At 38.2% G+C, this 20,974-nt stretch overlaps 1 protein-coding gene across 24 annotated transcripts in view; it reads right to left on the bottom strand.

The window, feature by feature from the left end:
• MCTP1 (multiple C2 and transmembrane domain containing 1) overlaps positions 1-20,974 on the bottom strand; it is a 514,406-nt gene that overhangs the window by 75,670 nt on the left and 417,762 nt on the right. For 19 of the 24 annotated variants that reach the window (XR_012130151.1, XR_012130150.1, XR_012130148.1 and 16 more), the window contains one exon: positions 11,751-11,870. The exons of the other annotated variants lie outside the window; for them this stretch is intronic. Coding sequence is in view for 16 of the 19 variants with exons in the window: in XM_073233821.1 (XP_073089922.1) it covers positions 11,751-11,870 (120 nt within the window). In the remaining 3 variants the exon portion in view is untranslated. The remainder of the gene's footprint in view (positions 1-11,750; positions 11,871-20,974) is intronic. 24 annotated transcript variants of the gene reach the window in all.

Here is a 20,974-nt window from a genome sequence, read left to right as displayed (position 1 = left end):
TGCTTGCAGAAAAAATTCTAATCTGGTGTCTTTAGAATACTGCATATTAATATGACTGAGTAGGGAAAAAATAGGTCAACTGTTAACTACAATGTGCATTTTAAATACTAATGCTTTCTTGAAACAATTATTTGGCAGGTTAAAAAAGTATGCAAATGGCCAAAAAGATTGAATTAATGTGTTTTGCAAATGAGATTAAAAGATAACTAGTCTTACTACTAACCTATTTTATAAAATTTAATATGTTCAAAACAAAATATTTTGTCCATTAATGATACAGATTTCAAATACGAAAACTGCGTACTTAAGCCTCCCTATATAAAACCAGATTTCCATCCCAGAAGCACAAATTTGTAACAAAAAAGGCACAATTTTAAATGTTTCAAATTTTGAAACAACTTTAGGAATTTTTATTTTTTAAGTGTTCTTATGACGAGTCCACATTATCTATTCAAAACATTTTCTGCAAAGCAAGAGGGAGACGCTGTGACTCCGTAAGCGCGCCATGTCCTCCATTCTTCTCAGAATCGTACTTTGCTCTAACCCCATCAGGTAGGTTTGAGAGCATCAGGTAGGTTTGAGAGCACTGAAGCTACAATAGGCAAGTTTTTTTTTTTTTCAGACAAATGCATAGTTCAGCATATGTAATACAGGCAAATGTTACACTTTTGGAACATTAGGGATCCTTAAAGAATAGAATTTGAAAAAAACAAAAAGAATCATTTATCTTGGCCATTAATGTTAGTAAACATGCTCTGCTAGGTTTGATTCACTTTTACAAACATTCACAGCTACTCCCTATATTAAGTACCATATTAGGGGTAATGAAGGGGTGAGGGAATAGGTAAACATTTGTAGAGAAAAATATTCTGTCGGTAATTTGATGTTTTTCTTTTTTTTCTTGTGCCTAGAGTATTTTGGGGCCTGAGAACATTCTGTCAGAAAATCTAACTTTAAAAATGGAACAAGTTTTGAATGTCAAAAATCATATAGTTAGAAAACTTCAGGTTTTCCTTTCCATCCATTCTCTATAAATAATCATAAAAATATTTCTTTTTATCTCTTTTGTAAAGAAAAATCACCTCATAAAAGAAAGCCCATGTGGGTTTAGACCTACATTTAACAGGGAAGATTGTCTGTGGTGAATGGTGAATTGTAGCATAAAAGCCTGAATGAAAAGAATATTCACGAAATCTCACACAAAACCCCTGTAACCATTTTATCATGAGCCTCCCACGACACAAAACAGGAGTTCTGTATCCTAGGAAAAGCTTGCCTGGTCCACTTATCATTTCTGCTTTATGTAGTGTACTGTGTGATTGCTAAATTAGTGCCTAATGCATTTATAATATTTATAGTACCAACATTTAGTTAAATAACCTTTATGTAAGATTTATGTTGATTTTTTTTATTTCTCATTTAATGGCAAATTATGAAGAGCATGTTTCATAAAGCTAATTCTCCATTTAAATTCATCAGTCCATTAAATATTAAAATTATGTTTCTGATGCAATCGAGAACAAATTTGTCCAGCTTCAGTGATTATTTGCACTCATAAAAATTAGGCTTGATTAATAAAATTTAAATGCTTGATTAAGTTGACATTTTCATGTTCTATTCTGATTTATTAAAATAAGTCCCCATGCCCAGGCCTGGTATGGCAGTGTAGGTCTACCTTTCTCCTTCCCTTAGTCGACATCCAGACAGAGGCTGTGAGGAAGGAGTTATTTTGCTTTTGGACTCAATGATGGCTTCAGGGAAATGCCCTGTTCCTTGCTTACAGTATTGCTGGCCTTTGTCTTCAGGTATTGTGCCTGGTGGTGACTTGTATTACAATAATCAAGGAAAATGTTTCTTTCAAATATCTATGAATGTGAGATATAAAATGACAGGATATGAGATATAAAATGGCAGGCATTTAGGGTATTTCTGTAAAATTCAGTTACCAAGAAGCTTTAAGCTATAGAGGATTGTTCAAATTTCTTCATCTGATTTTTTGTTGATAAAAATCATTTTTATTTTTGCAGGACTTCCATATACATAGCAGAAGGATTAATAGACACAGGAAATCTTTCTGTGTAATGTTGTTGTCTTTGTCTACAAGCTCAAAACCAAGAAGGACTAATGGCCATGGAAACGTCTTCAATAGCACTTACAAGAGAACTCTTCAAGAGAGGGAGTTACCTATATAAATGTCTAAAATCCCTTTATACCCCTGCTGGCTTGTCCTGTTCTATACATGGTCGGGTGCCTAATTGTTACTTCTTGAACACCCACTATATGCTAAATACTGTGTATTAACTGTCTCTTTAATCCTCATGAGACCTCAACAACGTAGGTATTATCCTTATTTTATTGGTGAGAAAACCAAGGCTTAGGGGAACGAATAAATTCATATAGCTAACAAGTGGAACATCTGGAATTTCATCACAGGTCTTCCTAATTTCAAAGTCTGTGCTCTTACCCTCTACCAACTGGAAAGACGGAGTGACAACACTTGTTTTTAAGATGTTTTTGCTGATACCCACAGTAGTTTAACCCATTTGGAAACTTTGTTTAGGTCTTTAAGCATTCTACCAGAATATTTGGTTATTTTTAAAGTAAACGATATGGTATGATACTTTTTTTTTCTTGTATGGTGGAATAAATTCAGTAACAAATGACAGAAAATGGCCTTGAAGGCATATTTTAGTTTTGATACCTATACATACTATTCCAGTTCTGTGTACAGGATGGTGGAAAAGCTTGCTCTTTATAAATGTATCTCAAGCAACACTAAAAAAAATAATGAATAAAAAACTTCTCAGGGTATTGGACTACTAATAATAGTTCTGATTTATAAATATTTTCTAAAGGCAGATAAAGACATATCATTTGGTTTCCACTTTTAGTTTGTTAATTGAGGTCTTGTAATTTCTTGTCACCTTTCGGAACCAGAGACAATAAGTCTCCATAAATACTGTATGGAACCCTCTGCCGCCACCACCCACCACACAGGCATGCACTAAGATGAGTCATGACACTGTGAGTCAGCCAGAAGGGGCTTCTGCTGGCCCTATGTCCTACCTCCCTCACTACAGTGGTTCAAGGATTGTAGCTACCTACACAGAGGAGAGTGCAAAACTATTCAGAAAGAACAAATGGGACCTCACCAGAAGTAGACAGGATAACATATCCACCCACCTGAGAGCTGAGGCCAAAACTGTACGTATCCTTTCTCCTCTCCTGAGTCTCATCAATTATAGAAATGACAAAATTGTGGGGGCAGAACATTTGGAAGGAGAGCAGAGATAATAAAACTAAAACATAGAGGTTAAAGTTTAGAAAACAATCTAGATGGCAAATTCTCTGGATTCATGTGAGGTTTTGAGGAAAGTTAAGGAAGTTGGTTTTTCAGTGAGTTTCTGGGGCTCCAGGGGTCAACTGGGGCTCACGTAAGAGAAAATCAGCCATTTGGGGGGCAATATTTTCAGATTTCTTTCAAGGCTGCCAAGATAATTCATTGGGTGGAAAAGGGGCTAGGTTTCAGGGCAAAAATCCTCTGTGAGAATGAAAAAGCATCTCTTTGCCTAGTTACATCCTCATATGCATCTTTGGAGAATCTGAGCAAAGTAGGAGGGACTCAGAAAAATGACGGGGAGATGAAATATGAGAGTAACAGTAAATGCCCTCCATGGCAACTACCACTAACTTTAAATTCTAAGTGGCTCTGCTGAGTCCTAACAGATCTTAGGCAAGAAGTCTGCTTTCCAGTGAGGAGGATCTTTAGTAAATTGACTTTTAAAAATAGAAGTGTTTTCCTTTACATCTTTCTCTATATGAACTGACATGTCAGGTACAGGTAATACTCATCTTCTACAATTGTCTCTTTCCAATTTAATGCTTACCTGCAGTTTGAGAATACAGTAAAATGGTAGCCAATAAACTGAAGAAGTATTAAAGGCAAACATGGAGCTACTGAGTGAAATATACAGGCTGAAGGGTAGAATAAGAGCTGTGGCCACAGATAGACTCCTTTTTTTAACATATGCCACATGTGCACATATGTCTGGGATGATGTCAATGTCTTGGCTGCATACTCTGCACATCATTTACAGACCTCTACCATTGCACCTACTATAATCAAGTGTTCAATGTAGTTGTTTCTCTCTCTTACTAGACCACAAACTTTCCTGGGCAAGGACCATATCCTAATCATCTTTAAACAACAGCTAGCTCAATACCTATAAATGTTCAATAAGTTTTTGTTGAATGGAAATAATTATACATAAAAATTAGGCAGTTTTTGATTTGGAAAGAATGTCTAAATATTCATTCATCAAGCATTTTTGAGCAATTATTCTGCTGTTTCTGAGACATCTTGCTTTGTGCTGGGATTAGATACACAAATGCAAGACACAATTAGAACAATCTTGGGCTGGTGGGGAAAAATCTATAGTGAGCTGAACATTCATATGATGAAAAATATGCAGTCATTAAAAATCTGGTGGTTTCGAATAATTTGCGGGATGTTTCTCTATATGTTACTGCATATATAAAAAAACAGGAGTGCTAACAGTGCATTTAATGAGATTCAATTTTCATAAAAAAACTAAATATGTATAATAAGAAATATGCATTTGCATTCATTAATACATCTTTAAGGAAAAGAGTAGTATAGAAGGCATAGAGAGATTGTACTGACTATTGGACACCTATAAATACACTCCGCTCCACATACTGTGGCTACTGCAGCCACAGCCACCCTCAGTCCTCCTCTCTGGGACTGCCATCCCTCAAAGCTCCCTTTTCCCCAAAGTGGAAGGCCCCTCCTCCACCTTCTCCTTGGCTGGGGGGCGTTGACCCTGCAGCTGGGCTGCGACCTGCTAATTGACACCAGCAGGGTCCAAGTTCGGGGTGCAGCTTGAGGAGGAACCCTGGAGCCCACCCCCAGGGCAGTGGGGTCTCGGTGTCTGGTACTTGGACCCCTAACCCTTCTCGCAGGGCTATTTTGGCAAAGACCAAGTGCTCCAGCCATCTGTCGCAGAACCGCAATGCACACTGAGCCAGGGCTAGCCTACTGCAGGTCTGCCCTGGTGCCCACGTGGCTTCCAGAACACCTCGGAGCTGACGCAGCACCGGAGCTGCCACTAAGTTCCAGACCCGGCCTGCACTGCCCTTCCCTGGGCCACCGCGTGAGTCCCACAAACTCACTGCTCTGAGGGTGTCACCTTCTCGTCCTGGGCTTCAGTTTGCCCATCTATACCAAGAGAGAAGGATTATTTCTTCCTTCCTCCCTTTCTACTGTGTTGTATGGAATGCATGCATGAGGAAAAGGAGCAGAGACAGAGAACCCTGGCCTGGGAGCCAGTCGGGCCAGTCGGGACTGGGTTCTGGCCCCTCTGTGCTGTGTGAGCCTTTGCAAGTGGCATAACCTCTTTGAGCTTTGGTTTCCTGCTCTCCCAAGTGGTTAACTTTTGTTTTCCAAGTGAGACAAATGACAAAAGAGATGGGCCCCATCTGGTTCATTTCTGTACCTCCCCACTTCTGCCTGCTACTCCTACCTTTTGTTCAATTAACATGCCACATTCAAAACAAAGACAAAAACGAGCATATGAACAATTTTGCTGGAATACAGGGGAGATAAAGCTGAAGCTATGGCTGGGTGGGACCTGCTCACAAGGGGTCTTCCATGCCACGCCTAAAGATATTGTGGCAACACCAAAATTACAAGACAGTCAGCCTTTTATCTCTGAGCAGATCACCTTCCTACAGTTCTTGAGGCAAGAATATAATGTGAAATTGGGGTACAGTTGCCAGTGAAGAGAGGCCATCGAATAAAACTGTAATTTCAGATAATTATTTTAGTATAAATTTCAGTTGTTTATCTGAAATTCCATTTTAACTGGGTGTATGTATTTCTATTTGCTAAGTCTGTGTGAATGCAGAGTGCTATGGGGGTGGGAGTTTGAGGGGAGTCTGCAAAGCAGAAGGCCATCTACTGAGAGGGAGGGGATGGGAGCATGGTTGTGGGGTGAGAGACATTTGGGAAGAGTGGAAAAAATATAGATGTCCTGTTGGTCCATGTTCAGAGAGCCCGCTAAGGCAACGTTCATGTATGTGTGGGACACCAGTCTGTGCGGTGGTTCTCTGGCACACCTTAGCAGTGGGTGAACAGCTCTGACAGGCGTTACAGGGGATGAACTTTCCTACTGATATCTGATAGGCTGTTGGTTTCTATTTCTTTATGCTAGTGACTGTGTTGGAAAACTAAAGGTCTGGTTCTTTTCATGGTCCTCCTCAGATTTTTGCAAGCTGGTGACCTTCTAAAAAAATTGAGAAAATTGCTGTTGAAATAGGCAGGAAGAAGAAAAGAGTGATCATCCATTTTTAGATGTGTTTACAGGCTGCATGACTCAGTGCTGTTTCTGTTAGGAGCAAGTATGTGGTCTTTTTTGGTACTGAGATGCAAACACAGGGGGCTTGTGGTCTATGCTACTTTCTGTGAATGATAAAGTAGTGAAGTAGAGAGGACCTCACTGTATATCCAAACCACTTTGCATATGGAGTCTTCTCAGCTTGGCCTGGGCCAGCCTCTTTAGAGCCTGTTAGGAATACTTCTTCAATATTCTACCTATCCAAATATTGCACCATTGACTTCTTTGGAACTGAGAGCGCTGGCTGAGAAAATAAATGTACTCTACTTGGTTTATAGGAACTCAGGTCAAACAGGCAGAAGTTTCTTTAGTGGACCAGCCCAAATTGTCCACTTATCAGCAAAGAAAATTCTCTCCTGACAGGCTTGATTTCTAGAGGTAAGTGCTCTGGGCCTAACAGGAACAGACTCGTTCAGAAACAATACTCAGTACTGTCCTAAAGAGGAAAAGCGGCATCAAGGGCTTTGCCATTTGAGGGAGCTAACAAAACATTTCAGTATTTACTAAGTCTTTAGCATAGCAGACTTTGGCTCAATGTGTGTCACAGTCGGATCATGAGTCAGAGAATGAGTTCACTGATTCACCCTACTCTTCAGTCTTTTAATGTTATGTGGGAAGGACATCACGACAGAAAAAAATGAATGGTCTTTTCAAGTGGAATTTTAAAAACACTGTTTGCAGAACTTTTATAGTCAAAGATAGTCAAGGATTTACTTAACTCATGTGAAGGGTTCTCAGCTTTGGTTTGCTCTTCCCATGCTCACCTGCGTGGAGGGAAGGTAGTCCTCCAGGTCATGAATGATGTAGAAATTAATGAGGTCACCTGGGATTAAACTGGGTAAGGAATTTGGGGAACACTGGGATTCCATGTAAGGCCCTGGACACTTAGTAAGTGATACTTTGGGGAAGGCATCCCCAAGATGTAGCATGGAAATAGCTTGGGGCTTCAAAACAAGGCAGAGCTGAGTTCACATCCCCCTTACCTCGTGAAATTCACTATTTATCCCTTTTGATTTTGAATTTCCTCATTTGTAAAATGAAGATAAAACCATTTAGAGTAATTTACTTGCCATAGTTATTGTAAAGAATTAAGAGATGATATCTCTAAAAAGCTTAGCAGGATACGTGATACATAGAAGCTGCTTAATAAAGATCTGCTCCATTTCCCTGAATGAGAGATAAAGATGGTAGAGGGGTAGAGGAAATGAGGGTTTTCCATCAATCTGTCTGCCTGTAGAATTAGTGCTACTGGCATTTCTTTAACTCAAGAGAAAAACTTGCTCTAAGGGTGCCCAGGGAGATGTGGGATGTACCAAAATATGGTTAGGAGTACAAACTTCAGTCACATCAGCAGATTCTAATCCCTTTCTCATGGTGTGATTTTTCTGACTGCGTGCCTTTGGGTATGCTATTTAACCTGTCTACTCTGCTTCCCTGTATATAAAGTAGTAACAAAGACACCTGTCTCATAGGGAGTGCCATGAGCCCTGGGTCACTTCGTCCACCTACTCTTTCATTCTCTGAGATTGATTCCTCTCTCCCAAGGAAGGGCTCTTATGCCGTGCTTGTCCCTCCTGAGTATGTGCTACAGAGGAAGGGGAGTTCACCTGAACTTAGGAGTCCCCAACCCATTGGCTGGGTGGCCACCATCAGCTTCCCCTTCCTGGGGAAGGACTAAATGACATGATGAAAGATGGTGCTTAACATGGTGCCCAGGGTGTAATAAGAATTCAGTGTGGTTCTTAAACCTAAGGTTAAAGGTCACTTCCCGGCACCTACTCTTCAACTTAGAAAATTTCAGTCCACGCTAACTACAGTATGGACAGTTGGTGCAGACCTAATGTAAAGTGCAGGGGGAATTTTCTCCAGGTTTTGGAATGACAGTGCAAATGGAGAGAAGGACAACATTCCTATCATTATATACCCTTCATGCCAAAGATACTTCTGAATGAAGCACGTATTAAACAGTTTTCTCTCGAAAAGTCCAACAATTCTCATGCTAGAAATTTTAATGTCATGGTCTGAGTATAGGCAGGTTCAGATCTAGGAGTGCTGATTGTGAGCAAATCCGACTGGGAAACAGTAGGGGTGACCTACCATTTCTAACCTCACCTCTCTCATGTGCACCTCCGGGTCTAGAGCATTAGACTCAGGAATGGCTGTTTCCTTATCCTGTCCTCAAAGGGTTCAGCTCATTAAACGTGGCAAAACTTAGTTGGCAAAGATTACATTTCATTTTTCTTATTGAAATAAAACAGGCACCATGATAGGGAAAAGATAGAAGTTTTAGCTCCTGTGATCTTAAGTCTCCAAGAAAGGAAATGGTCTCCTTAATAAACAAACACACAAAGAAATCCTTTCCAATTTCAGTACTAATCTCAATCATCAACCAGTATATTGAAGACAGAATTTTTACCCATCTATGTCCTTTACATCTTTCACAGTATTTTCTTTTCTCTTTCAACTTTTTACATCATGGAAATATTAGTTCTTTTCCTCTCTTTGCTATACAAGGCTGAAGGTCATTTTGATCTGCTTTTATAATTTTTATCCTAATTGAATTTTTTCAGCTGAAGGTACAGGTGAATTTTTTTCATAACAGAAATTTTGCCCACCTGCCTGCCTTCCCATCCCCCCCTCTGCCTGTCCCCTACTCCTAAAACAAAGTTTCCTGGTTTGGAATCAGCCAATGGTGTGATTAATGCCCTCCAGAGATTCCCTAAAGTTTTCACACATGCTGAAAGATTCTGCTTTGTTTTCAGGCTACCAGTAAGGACTCAAGGCCAAAGTACCACTCTAGTGCTATGCACTATGCAGTAGCCACTTGGGTACAGTAATGGCAACCCCTAAAAACACTTTCCCTTAATTTAAATACATGTGTGTTTGTATGAATATAAGTTTATGTATATATACATGTGTGCATGTGTGTATACAGTCTGGAACCAGCAATGTATAATGCAGGTTTCTTTTCAAAAGGAGCAACCAGTTCAAATGCACAGCTGGGTATGGCAGAAAACACATAATTAGACAAATTGGGTTTAAGAGTTACGTAAGGTCTCAACTGAGCCAGTGAATAAGAAGCTGAATGAAACATTGTGATTGCTGCTCTGGTGCCTAGAAAGAACAGAATATGTGGGTATGGGTGTTTTGGGCAAATAAAAGGCAATTACTGGGAGTTATGGAGTATAGTTGGCATTCCATGAAAGTTAGACTATAGAATGTTTCACAGTGGGCTGTGCTGGGGAATGAAATGGTGTCCATGGCTAAAAGGAGAAGTCTATCAGACGTGCCTAAAAGAAAAGATTCTCTAAATACTATTTTGGAGTTACTATTCTTTGGAGGAAAAGGGGCAGTAGAAAAATTTACATATTATGTAACATTACAATAGGCTTATAAAAATTTCTGGAGAATTTGAAGTGCAAGGGGATACATTATATGTTATTATTTTCCCTCTAAAAGTGGACTTTACCAGCCAAGGCAAGTATTTTCTGGAGATGATAAAAGTCAACAGTTTCAAAATTTTTCACTAATACTCAAAACAATGACTAAACATTGAAGATAAGCCCCCTTACAGGATTAAGAAGCTGAAACTAAATTACCACTTTTTCCTACTTGCAAATAACCTTAGTGACAAATTTGTCTCAAGGCAACTGAATGAAAAGTAGGTATTCGTTCTCAACAATGTCCTTGAAATAAATGGCACAAAAAAGCAATTGTCTGACTCATATTTTCCTAAAAAAAAAAAAATTCTGGATTAATTGACAAAAGGACCTATTAGTCCCCATCACACTTGAGGCATTTGTGGGGCTTGTCTCTCAGTGTATGATTTAAATATATATCCATAAAACCCTGGCCAATAACAGTAACTTCTCATCTGTTGATGCTATCTAACCATTAAAATCTCAGTTAGCAATCTCACATTTTGTTTGATAAACTTACAAAAAATGGTTTGAATGCCTCTAGTTTGCAAGACACTTGCTAGAGGCAGTGGCAAGTACCAAGGTGAACCAAGAGCCCCCCTAAAATTTATAACCTTGGGAAAGTAAAAGAAATATATACGGTTAATACAGGGAACTAAACATGGTTGCGTTGTTGGCAACTTTGCATGTACTTGGCAGTTGTGCATCAGGATTTTCATTTCATTTTGATGATAAAATTATTTTGAGGTATATTTTGCTAGTATTACCATCTGAAGTATAATTTGCTTGAGTTACTTAAGAGGGCAATTCTTTTATGTCACAGGTATGTCTGTGCAACCATTATGATGCTATTACAATAAAGAATGATATAATACTATTACATTCATGATCAAATAACTATTTCCTGCTTCATCACAGGCACAGTAGTTGGCAAAAGATTCTGATCATAAATCAAATGGAGACCCTCAATGGCAAATAAAAAGAAAATTCATGTAATCTGATGAGGACATAGACCTATCAAATTGACTTTCATGTTAGATAAGCCTTCAAATTCTTCTCCACAGTTGTCTGTAGAGTTATCAAATTGCAAATGTCTATTTGGGGAAGGCCCCCCACCCCCTCATTTATTTATACATGGGAAGGCTTTTTTAAAGTTGTATGTTTTGTAGGGGTGGAGTGACAAAGACAATCTAAGAGGAATGAAGCTTGGCAGAAAAACAACAAATGTGATTATAATGTGGCTAGCTTCTGCTTCTGTCTAAAACTCTGTTTGAGAGAGAAGGTTGCCTCACAAACGCTAGAAACTTTCAAAAAATGCTAGAGAGGGCAGGGAGGTTCAGTGTAACTTTCCCCAGGTTAAAGGAAAGCTCTCCATTCTTGGCCTTATCTGTATCCAAATAAACAGTCCCAACACACAAAAGGATTTTTGCTATTGTTCAGGGAATGTTCATTGAATTAAGGTACTTTATGCACTTTTCCAAGCCAGTGACCAACAATCCTTCCTTCCTTCCAAAGACAGACCACAGAGAAATGTCTTAAATATATATTCGTTTGGTCTGATCATAAGTAATTTTGTGGTATTATGTCTCAATTCAAGATTCATTAAGACATAAAAATAAGGAGAATAAACAAAACAATCATTTGGAATAACCTGCTTGTAATCAGAAGTTACAGCTTATTCTTTAGTGTGCTCTTGACTATTTCCTATCAACACAAGTAATGTTAGGAATAGGTGAATACTTTCTATTTTGTTAGGACCAAAGAGTTGTTAGCTTTGAGCTGATAAAATTTTCCTCCAAGCTTGAGTATTTATAGGCAGAATTTCTGGTTTGTAAAACCAAATTCAATGTTGATCTTGTCAGAGAGACTAGGAAAAAGAACAAAAACACATACAAATACAAAAGTAGAGACTTACTGTATCACGTTGCCTGTTATCTTTCCCTGATATTATCAAGAAGTAATTCCATGTCAATAGTAACAACAAAACCAGTGGGATCATGTAGAGTTCAAAGTTCCAGACAACAAAGAGAAAGAGCTGGAGGAGAGGGAAGGGAGAAAAAAGATGAGTCAACTCTGAATTTCATTAAATGGACTCTTATCCATACTCTACTTCAAAAAACACAAGCTAAATGCTTCAGAACAGAAAGGTTTATCTTGAAAACAAAGCCTTGAGAACTTGGTAGGTATTTTTCTAAAAGTACAATTGAACCCTGGAAAGTCACTGTTAAGATTTTGCTTTAATTTCTATGAAGGAAAAACAGATATCATTACACAGTCAATGAGGCAATTTTAATTTTTCTCCTCCAGTGAAATTATTGTTGGGTTGGACAAAGTGAAAAAAAAAAGGCAACAAAATGGACTTCAGTACATTGTCAGAAATAGCTGGTCTACCTGCCTTCAGGATAAAGAGTGAATCACTATTTAATATCAGGGATTTTTTTTTAAATCTCACTTGGAAGACACATTATAACAAGCATACTAGGCAGATGAAAATACCAAGTCTACACCAGAGCACCCCAAAGATTTCACATTACAAATGAAAGCACCCACTATCAACAAATGTGAAAAAAAAGCTGGCTTAACATTCAGTATTTCCATAGAAATCGAACAGCTATTAAAAAAACAGTAATTTGTCAAAGGAAATTTTTAAGTGTCTATATCTATTACCTTTTAAAACTACCAACTCCTCTAAGTATATAAATGATTTCTTTTATTGTAAGATAAATAATAGATTAAGAACTCACTGAGGCCGGCAGAAGGAGCCATTCTAAGAGCAACTAAATCAACCAGCATCGTATATAAAGTGTAACTCACCCTCACCCCCCACCAGACTTTCATAATCCTGAGCAGATTACCTAAATTCTCTGGGTCTGTGGCTCCTGCTGCCAAATTAAGGTAACATTAAGTCAGATGGGAGTTAAGAGCAAGATTCTACTCCGTGATGCTAACTAGCCCTATATTCTTTTGGCACCACACATACCCTCCCTCCAGCTTCATTTGTAAAATGGGGATGAAAAGAGTGTCCACCTTAGAGGTTCTGAGAATTAAACAGTTGAAATGTGTTAAGGGCTTAACAAACTGCTAGGTACCCAGTAAGTGCTCAAAAAACCAGACCTTCTGGGTAAATGTTTATCAATACCTTAAAAAACTTAGAAACTAATTATTGGCTAAGATAGCACATATTCTAACACTGAAAACTAGAAAATCAACTGCCTGCTAGGATTTAGCTGAACCATGGTGTAAGTGGGAATTTGAGCCAGCTGGCTGGGGTAACAAATATCCTGCATTTGACAGGAGATTTGGGGCAGCACCTTAGGACGCTAGGAACACTCACGCCAGGTCTGCAGCATGGCCTGTTTGCAGCCTTCTCAATGGGCCTCAGCTACGCTTACAGCGTAATGGCGGAGAAAATGAACTGCATGGAGTGGTGGAGAGACACATGGAGTGGTGGAGAGACCCATGGCCTGGGGGCCAGAAGACAGGTTCCAGGCCTTAGAAAGTTACTCTGCCTCAGTGTTTTCATTCCAAAACAGAGGTCTGTAGGCCTCATAACCCCTGGTATCCCTTCTCTAATATTTAACATTATTTTATGACATCACTGTCTCATTTTTTAATGTGATATTAAAATTTGAAAATTGTATATTTTGCTGAATTGTTTGGTCTTCATAACCCAGAGGACACCAAAAAGCTTAAGTAATGGTTTAGTAACCCAAGAAATCGATTTTGGACAGAATTACATGGTAACTACAAATTCAAGATTCTGAATAAGAAAAATCTCAAACATGTCAATGCATGAAGCATGAGCCCTTATCTTTCCTTTCACCAGAGAAGTAGAAATATTTATAGAAAAGGAAAATATTTCCATTTAATTTTTGAAATATATATACCATATATGTGAAGAGGGTACAAATTATAATTGATGGTTATGATCATTCTCTTAAAGCATAGTTTAAAAAGAATTCTTTATTCAGGAAGTGAATTAAGGCAAATTTGACAGACATCAACACATGTAAAAGGGAAAATCAATTTCTAGCTAGAATTCACATTAATTCTTTATACATTTATTTGTACAATATGGGTAGTCACTAGAATATAGGCTCCTTAAGTGTAGGGACCTTTTCATTTTCTTCACTGTTCTATCCGCAGAGACTAGAACAGTGCTTGGAGTATGGTAGTCACTCAATAAATAAATAGTTGCTGAGTTAATGAATAAATGGGCACTGGGTTCCCAAGTCACTTAACGTAAGTCTACTTAATTATCTGTATTAGTAAGCATACTATAGAGCCACTATATAAAACCAAGTGGCTTCAGGAAAAGTATTTAGAATTACAACCTGGGATGCCACTAACAAATATCTCCTAGAGGCACTTAAGGTAGAAGCACCTTAGCACTTCCAAAAGAGTCTCTTTCTGCTCTGGCTATGCAGTCATGAACTGTCTTGTGCAGTATGGTCTGACCACAGTCTATCTTCTTGGACCTTCCTATAAGTTTGCATTTTCCAAGGACATTCATTTGACTTGAATATGTTCTGGCTTCATGGATTGGACTCAGATAATACTATTGCTAAATATCACCAGTTGTAATTATTTTTAACCTACTGAGCATATATATTCCCCATTGTAATGTCTACTTATTAGTGTTGGTTAGATTCCTGGTGTTACCTAGGATAAACTTACTTGTAATGTCTACATATTGGTGTAAGCTGGGTGTTGCATAATCCTGCAAGTAATCAAGACATCTATCATGCCTTTTCTTCTCTAGATTCATCACCACTAGTTGCCTGAAGTGCCAGTTACAGGTATCGTTTCTGAGCACTTCTCCTGAGGGTATCTTCCTCTCACCACATACGAATCAGTACAGCAATAGCTTTCTTAAAATACAGAACTCAGAACTGACAAAACACTTCTAATTAATACCTATGATATTGATAGGCCCTAACAATATGGCACCAGCACACAGGATAAGGAACGATATAGAAGAGAGAGACAAAGGAAGAAATTACATCAGTTTCATGGATCCTGGCAGTGGAAAAATAGTCTCTTTAACTATTTGTGTTCCTTAAGAATCTAATATTTGGCTAACTAAGAGCCCCTGCTGCTGAAAATATCTTTTTTAAAAAACAAGAGAGCTTTGAGTAAACTCTAAATATAGGGACATTTATTTTTTCTTTCTCAACTTCTAACTGAAGATTTCAAAAGTTCCAAAAAGAAAAAAAGAACATTAATACAGATTGACAATAAAATGTATTTATTGAACACTTACACAATATTCTGTGTTTGAAATTAGGATATGACATGGTCTCTGAATTCAGTTTTTTGAGAATCAGTAAGAAAAAAGCAATCATTCACTATAGTATTGTGATGATTCTAATATTTATTAGCAGGTAAGGATCCTCTAGAAAAGAGAGCCCTCAGAGAAAGAAAGGTGCCTTTTACCTTATTATCTCCACATGAAAGCTTCCCTTCCCACCTACACTGAAGTTTGTTCTCTCATCTTTTCTACAACAAATACCCAAGATAACATTCAAGGGGTCATCAATGTCCCACTAGGGCAGCAGGAAGAAAGAGAAGGCAGCTCAGAGAAACTCCAGGAAGGCCAGGACAACAAGTATCTGTCCTTGGTCCTGACTCTATTTTTTCCATATGTTTTGGGAAAAAGCACAGGTATTTTAACAATGGGCTAAAATGGAGTGGAAAAAGAAATCATGGAAACCCCCCCAAAAAAAATCTCAAACACATTCCGGAACCCCTTTTTGCCTGTGGGACATGGAAAGAGGACTCTATTCTACAATTTCTCAATGTTAAATTAGGTAATAAGGATTCACACATTTGCAGAGTGTTAAAGTTCCTTCAACTCCATCACTATGGCATCCTTTCCATAGTTTCCTCTCTCTCTCTCTGTCAGTCTACTTAGCCTACCCCCAAGACTCCCCCCTCTCCCATCCCCTCCCCACCCCCATCTCACACTTTAAATAAGGAAACTTGAGCTACCTACATTTTATTGTCATGGGATCCACACCCTCATTCCAAACAAATCTACATTACTTATCCTTGCTAAAAGTTTTCCACTAATTTTTTGGTTTTCTTTTTTTTTTTTTAATCAATACATGGCTGTTGTGATTTACAATTAGAATTTTATAGCAGAAAGTGTTCATGGAACAATAGTTCAAATGTTAATAAGAACACACAAGTTCCTTCATTGGAAAAAGGATATTGACAGTTATACCCATTATCCTGGATGTTAGGAGCTTTCTATTGTCTGCCTTGTACTGTCAGCCTTGACCATGGGCTCTCTCAAGGAGCCGCTGCGGAGCGGGGTGGCAGAAAGAGCATGAGTGTTTGATCAGGCCCATGTTTGTACCCAAGCTCTTTAGTCACTATTTGACCTTGGGCAAGTTACTAGATTTGTCTTAGTGTTATCATCTGAAAAGCAGAAATTATATATTTACTTTGCATACTTGAGAAGGTATTAGCCTAGTACTTGGCATCCATTAAGATGCTAAATAGGCACTAGGTATTATTACCAGCAGGAATATATTGTCTCATACTATATATAACTTTTTTGGCCTTTCTTGTAGCTTGTCTCTTTTACCATACCACCCTAGAATTCATAGATAATGACTATATCAAACACAAGAGCTACGTTAAAGAAGCCATGTCAACTACAGTAGGAAGAGATGGTGAAATGAGTGCCATTTCCAGTATTTTTATATTTAGTTCTCAGTGATTGCATGCACTAATAACTCCAATTTCTTCATGTCTCCCTATATCTTGACTTTAAATAACTGCCCACAATAACACCAGGACTGGGCATATGACTTGTTTTGCTCAAGCGAAGAGTAGCAAATCTGATGAACAAAGAAGCTTAAAAAGCATTTGCTCATTGGAGCTTGTCCCCTGCACCTGAAGCCACCATGTCAACAATCCTGGGCCAGTCTGCTGGATGATAAGAGACCTGTGGCATAACTGCCTCCATCACCCCAACTGGGAGTCAGCATCAGAAGCAAAACTGCCCTACTGACCAGAAGCTGTCGAGAGGTGCCTGTGTGAGCCAGCTGAGAACAAAAGAAATTCCCAGCTGAGCCTGGTCCAACTTGCTGACCCATGCATGCATTTACCACTAAGTAAATGGTAGTTGCATTAAGCTACTAATTATGCAGTGGTTTGTTACACAGCAAAAGGGAACTGGTGCCTATCCTTTCTCCAAGGAGACAAGTGGTTTTATTCTATTTCTACTATTTGATGATCAGGACCTCAAGCAAGTCAATGATCATCTTTTAGTCCATTAGCTATAAAATGAAGCTAATAATACTTGCCTATTTCACAAGTTGGCTGTGGGGAACAAGTGATGTAATATATTTGAAAATGCTTTATCACAATGTACTACTAAACAAGTCCAACTATTACTGGTTTAATGTTTTTCATACTTAAAATTGTTTCTGAAAAATTACAGAGACTTTATGAACTAATACTCCAAGATAAGATAATATGATCGTTTCTCTTTGAGCAGTTTATAGAAGATGGGTGATAGTCCTTAGAGGGATTTGTATGTGCTGGGGGAACACAAGGGTTGTTAAAATTTGTACTAATGATTGAAACAAGAAAAATCTAGATCTTTACAGAAACTCATTATTGTTAGTAAGTGGCAGATTTTTGTGAACTCTGGAGTTAAAACATTTAGGCTTTTAAGTGCTACCAATTTTTGACAACTTCATGCCTCTTGATATAAAAGAATTTTGTTCTGAACTACCAGTTTTGTGAATGTCCATTCCTGTCCATAATTTTTTCTCACTTTTATATCCAAATACCTTTTATCTAAATCAATGTTAGCTTGCCTATGATATTAGCATCAACATCACAAAATGCAATCCCTCAGTATCTATTTGGGCCAGACCTTAAAAGAAATCTAAATTTTAATTCTGAATATTCAGAATGCCTTTTTTGAAAACCCATAATTTCTGAAAGGTAAATAATATAATGTCCTAACAAGCATTTTATAGCATATTGCATAGAATGAACTTCAGGGCATAAGTCCTGAGAGGCAGGCTGGAAAGGCAGAGACTCTTATCTTCATTTTACAAATGAAGAAACTGAGGCTCAGGAGTATGAGACTTGTCTAAGGACACCCTCAACTGAATGGCAGAGCCAGGTCTTCTGATTCCCAGTTTTGTGTGATTTTCCACTGCCTCTAAAGTAAAGGATTTCATAGTGAATACTGATACTCTAAAGGTACCAACTATTTAGGTACTGATTATTCAATCTGTAGATTTTCAATATCTCTCTTTTTTCTCCTTCCTCTTGCTCCTGGATAACTATTTTTGCATTAGTGCAAAGAAATGGAATACTACTTCGTAGGTGTCCTGATACAGGTTTGGTATGGCAAAGAGGTCAAAACTAATGGTCAAGATGAGGTTTGTGGAGCCAGTTTCGTTCTTCCTTTTTCTCACTATCTTGCATAGCTCTGAATAATCAAAAGTTGGCTATTCACAAGGTTTCTATTAAATGGGTTTTTCTTCTGTCCAAAATGTTTAGAAGGGGTTAGCAAGGTGGCTGTAAGGCAAAGATTGGAAAAAGAATGAGCCAATTACATTTTTATAGACAAAAAAAAAAAAAGCCTCACTTTTCCGCATGAAGATTAAACAAATAGGAAAAAACCTTTTCTCCCAGAAGATACGTGAAGGTGGGCTAAAGCTTTTCACTCATTTAAACCAGGCAAATTATATAAACTACAGTGAATGATTCAAAATATTAAGATTTTATAGCAACACCATTTCTTAGGAGGTGTGCGACATGCATGATTTTTCTTTCTTTGAGCCTGGGGTCTTAAGAGTCCCAGGCAAGACTGGGCCATTCACATCATCCTGTCAATTGCTGCTCTCATTGAAGTGCAGTGGAAGATGCCTGCATTCAGTGATCATTCAGTGCGACACATGACAGTATCCCTGGGGGAGCGTACTTCAAAAAAATCATTTAAGTTGGAATATTGAATATCCTATTCTTTTGCAAACTACAGTATATTTTAAAAAGAAATCTCATCTAAAATGATTAACACTTCCTACTGTTCAGGAAAAAAGCCTGCCCTTTCAGACTAACAGCTGTGGATCATTAGCTCTCCAGTGATGAGATGTGTTTGATGAGTATTTTTCTTTCTAATTAAGAGATGAGATTCTCTATTTGACTGTCTCTTCAGAAAGAAGTGAAGAAAAAAATTCTCTGCCTACATGGAAAGGCCATCTCCTACAAAACAATTAATTATTTCACGGCCCTTTTAGAAAATCCTTTTTCTCTTTAATTTCAATTCATTTTTTTCTTAAACTTAACACATTTGCACACAGGCCTTCACAGTATTAACCCATTTTTCACCCACCCTTCACTCACTGGGACATTTTCCTGTTTGTTTCATCATTCAGTAATATCTATTTCAGATAAAACAGAATGAGGAAATGCGCCAAAATCACATACATGCTGACCCTAACGGACAGCATTTGGCATGGAAATATTCTCTGATGTTAGACGAGCCTCAAAGCAGAAAGAAAATAAGCACACAGCATTGGCCTTTTGAGGATCTAGGCAGTGGTTTAAAAAAAAAAAACTGTAAGGGGCTTCACAATATATAAAAACTGATTATGATAATTAGTCCTTAAAAGGAAACCATTTCGCCTCTACTAGTAAGACTGGCCTTGAAGAAGAAAGCCAAGGAATGTAAAGTGAGACCTAAAATATATGGCTTTTCTTTTTGAAAAAGCCGTCATTAAGGTTATAAAATTTCTGAATTAAAACCACGATTGAAGAGTAGACTGAGGAGGAAATGAAAGCACTACTGGAGATTAAATCCCATCGATTGCCTACTTAAATCCTCTCTGGCACACAGCGTGAAAGGGAAGGACGGGGAGAGATGCTGCACGGCCACCTCCCTCCCCAGGTGCATTGGGCAAGACGCAGGGCTATTTGTAGTTGTCAGAACTGGGCTGGGAAAGGGGAGATAGTGTCATTTAGAGTTTGGGGCCAGGCCTGTGAAACAGCCTGAACTATGTGGAACAGTCCCACCCACTAAAAATGTTTCCTCTTCCAAAAACTAGCAGCACTCCTCTTTGGGAAACATGGCCAATTTCTCACACAGATAATAGGATATCCTACAGTTAACTTAGAAAAGAATTAAGTACTATACAGAAGTAGGCTAGGTGTATTTCCTAGATGATGGCATGAATTGACTTAAGATAAGGGATAAGACAGTAGTAGAGAAAAAAATTGTACTCAGTCATAAGCATTTGTACCATATTCTATCTCTCCATCCATCAGTGCTTAAGGCTCCACACATCATCAGAGCCTTCAGAACTTCATCTTTTGGGAATGGGATGGTTACACTTTGACTTAAAGAGTCAGATGGCATCACCACCTGTTCTAAGGTCTTTATTTCTGGTTGGTTCCACTAAAGCCACTTGGACCACCTCCATTCCACAGGGGAGAGAAGATAGGCAAAGTGAACCTGGTGAATTCCCCACATAATGATAGCTTTTTCAAGGTAGCTTTCAAGTATGACATGTTGCCCTTTTGAAGAACAGCTTTGCTTGTTTGGACAATTTTCTAAAATAACACTAGCAGAGATTTGGTGGCAACCTTAGACCTACTGGCTGTTTCCTGTGGTCACACCACAGTGATGCAGTGGCTTCTCCTCCCCTCCCCCAGTTAGAATGAGAACCCAGATGGTTCCCCCTGATGATTTTTTTTGAGTAGTTTCAACCAGACACCAAACTGACAAGACTTTTGTTGTGTTCTGTGGTGATTTGGGGTGTGTTTGTGTGTGTGTGTGTGTGGTTTATGTGTTTACAGAAAATTCAAAGTGCACTCTCTACTAATATTGATTAGGCAAAATCATGCCAAGAGAACCATCCATCAGTGTTCTGATGACAGGATGAGTATATATATATATATGTGTGTGTGTGTGCTTAGGAGTAGAAAAAAATGAGAAATTGGTTGATTTGTTGGAAAAACTTTAAATTGAATGCATATAATATAACTTAGTTCACTTATTTATTGATGATGTTGAAAAATCATTGTTTATTCAGATTTACTTAGACAACATATAAATATAAAGTTCTAATTGTTTACTCTGTGAAATTGTACACTGGGTTTTGAAGT

The sequence above is a fragment of the Manis javanica genome, chromosome 1, assembly GCF_040802235.1.
Source record: "Manis javanica isolate MJ-LG chromosome 1, MJ_LKY, whole genome shotgun sequence".
Classification (NCBI taxonomy): Eukaryota; Metazoa; Chordata; class Mammalia; order Pholidota; family Manidae; genus Manis; species Manis javanica.
This window is presented reverse-complemented; position numbering and strand designations above follow the sequence as displayed.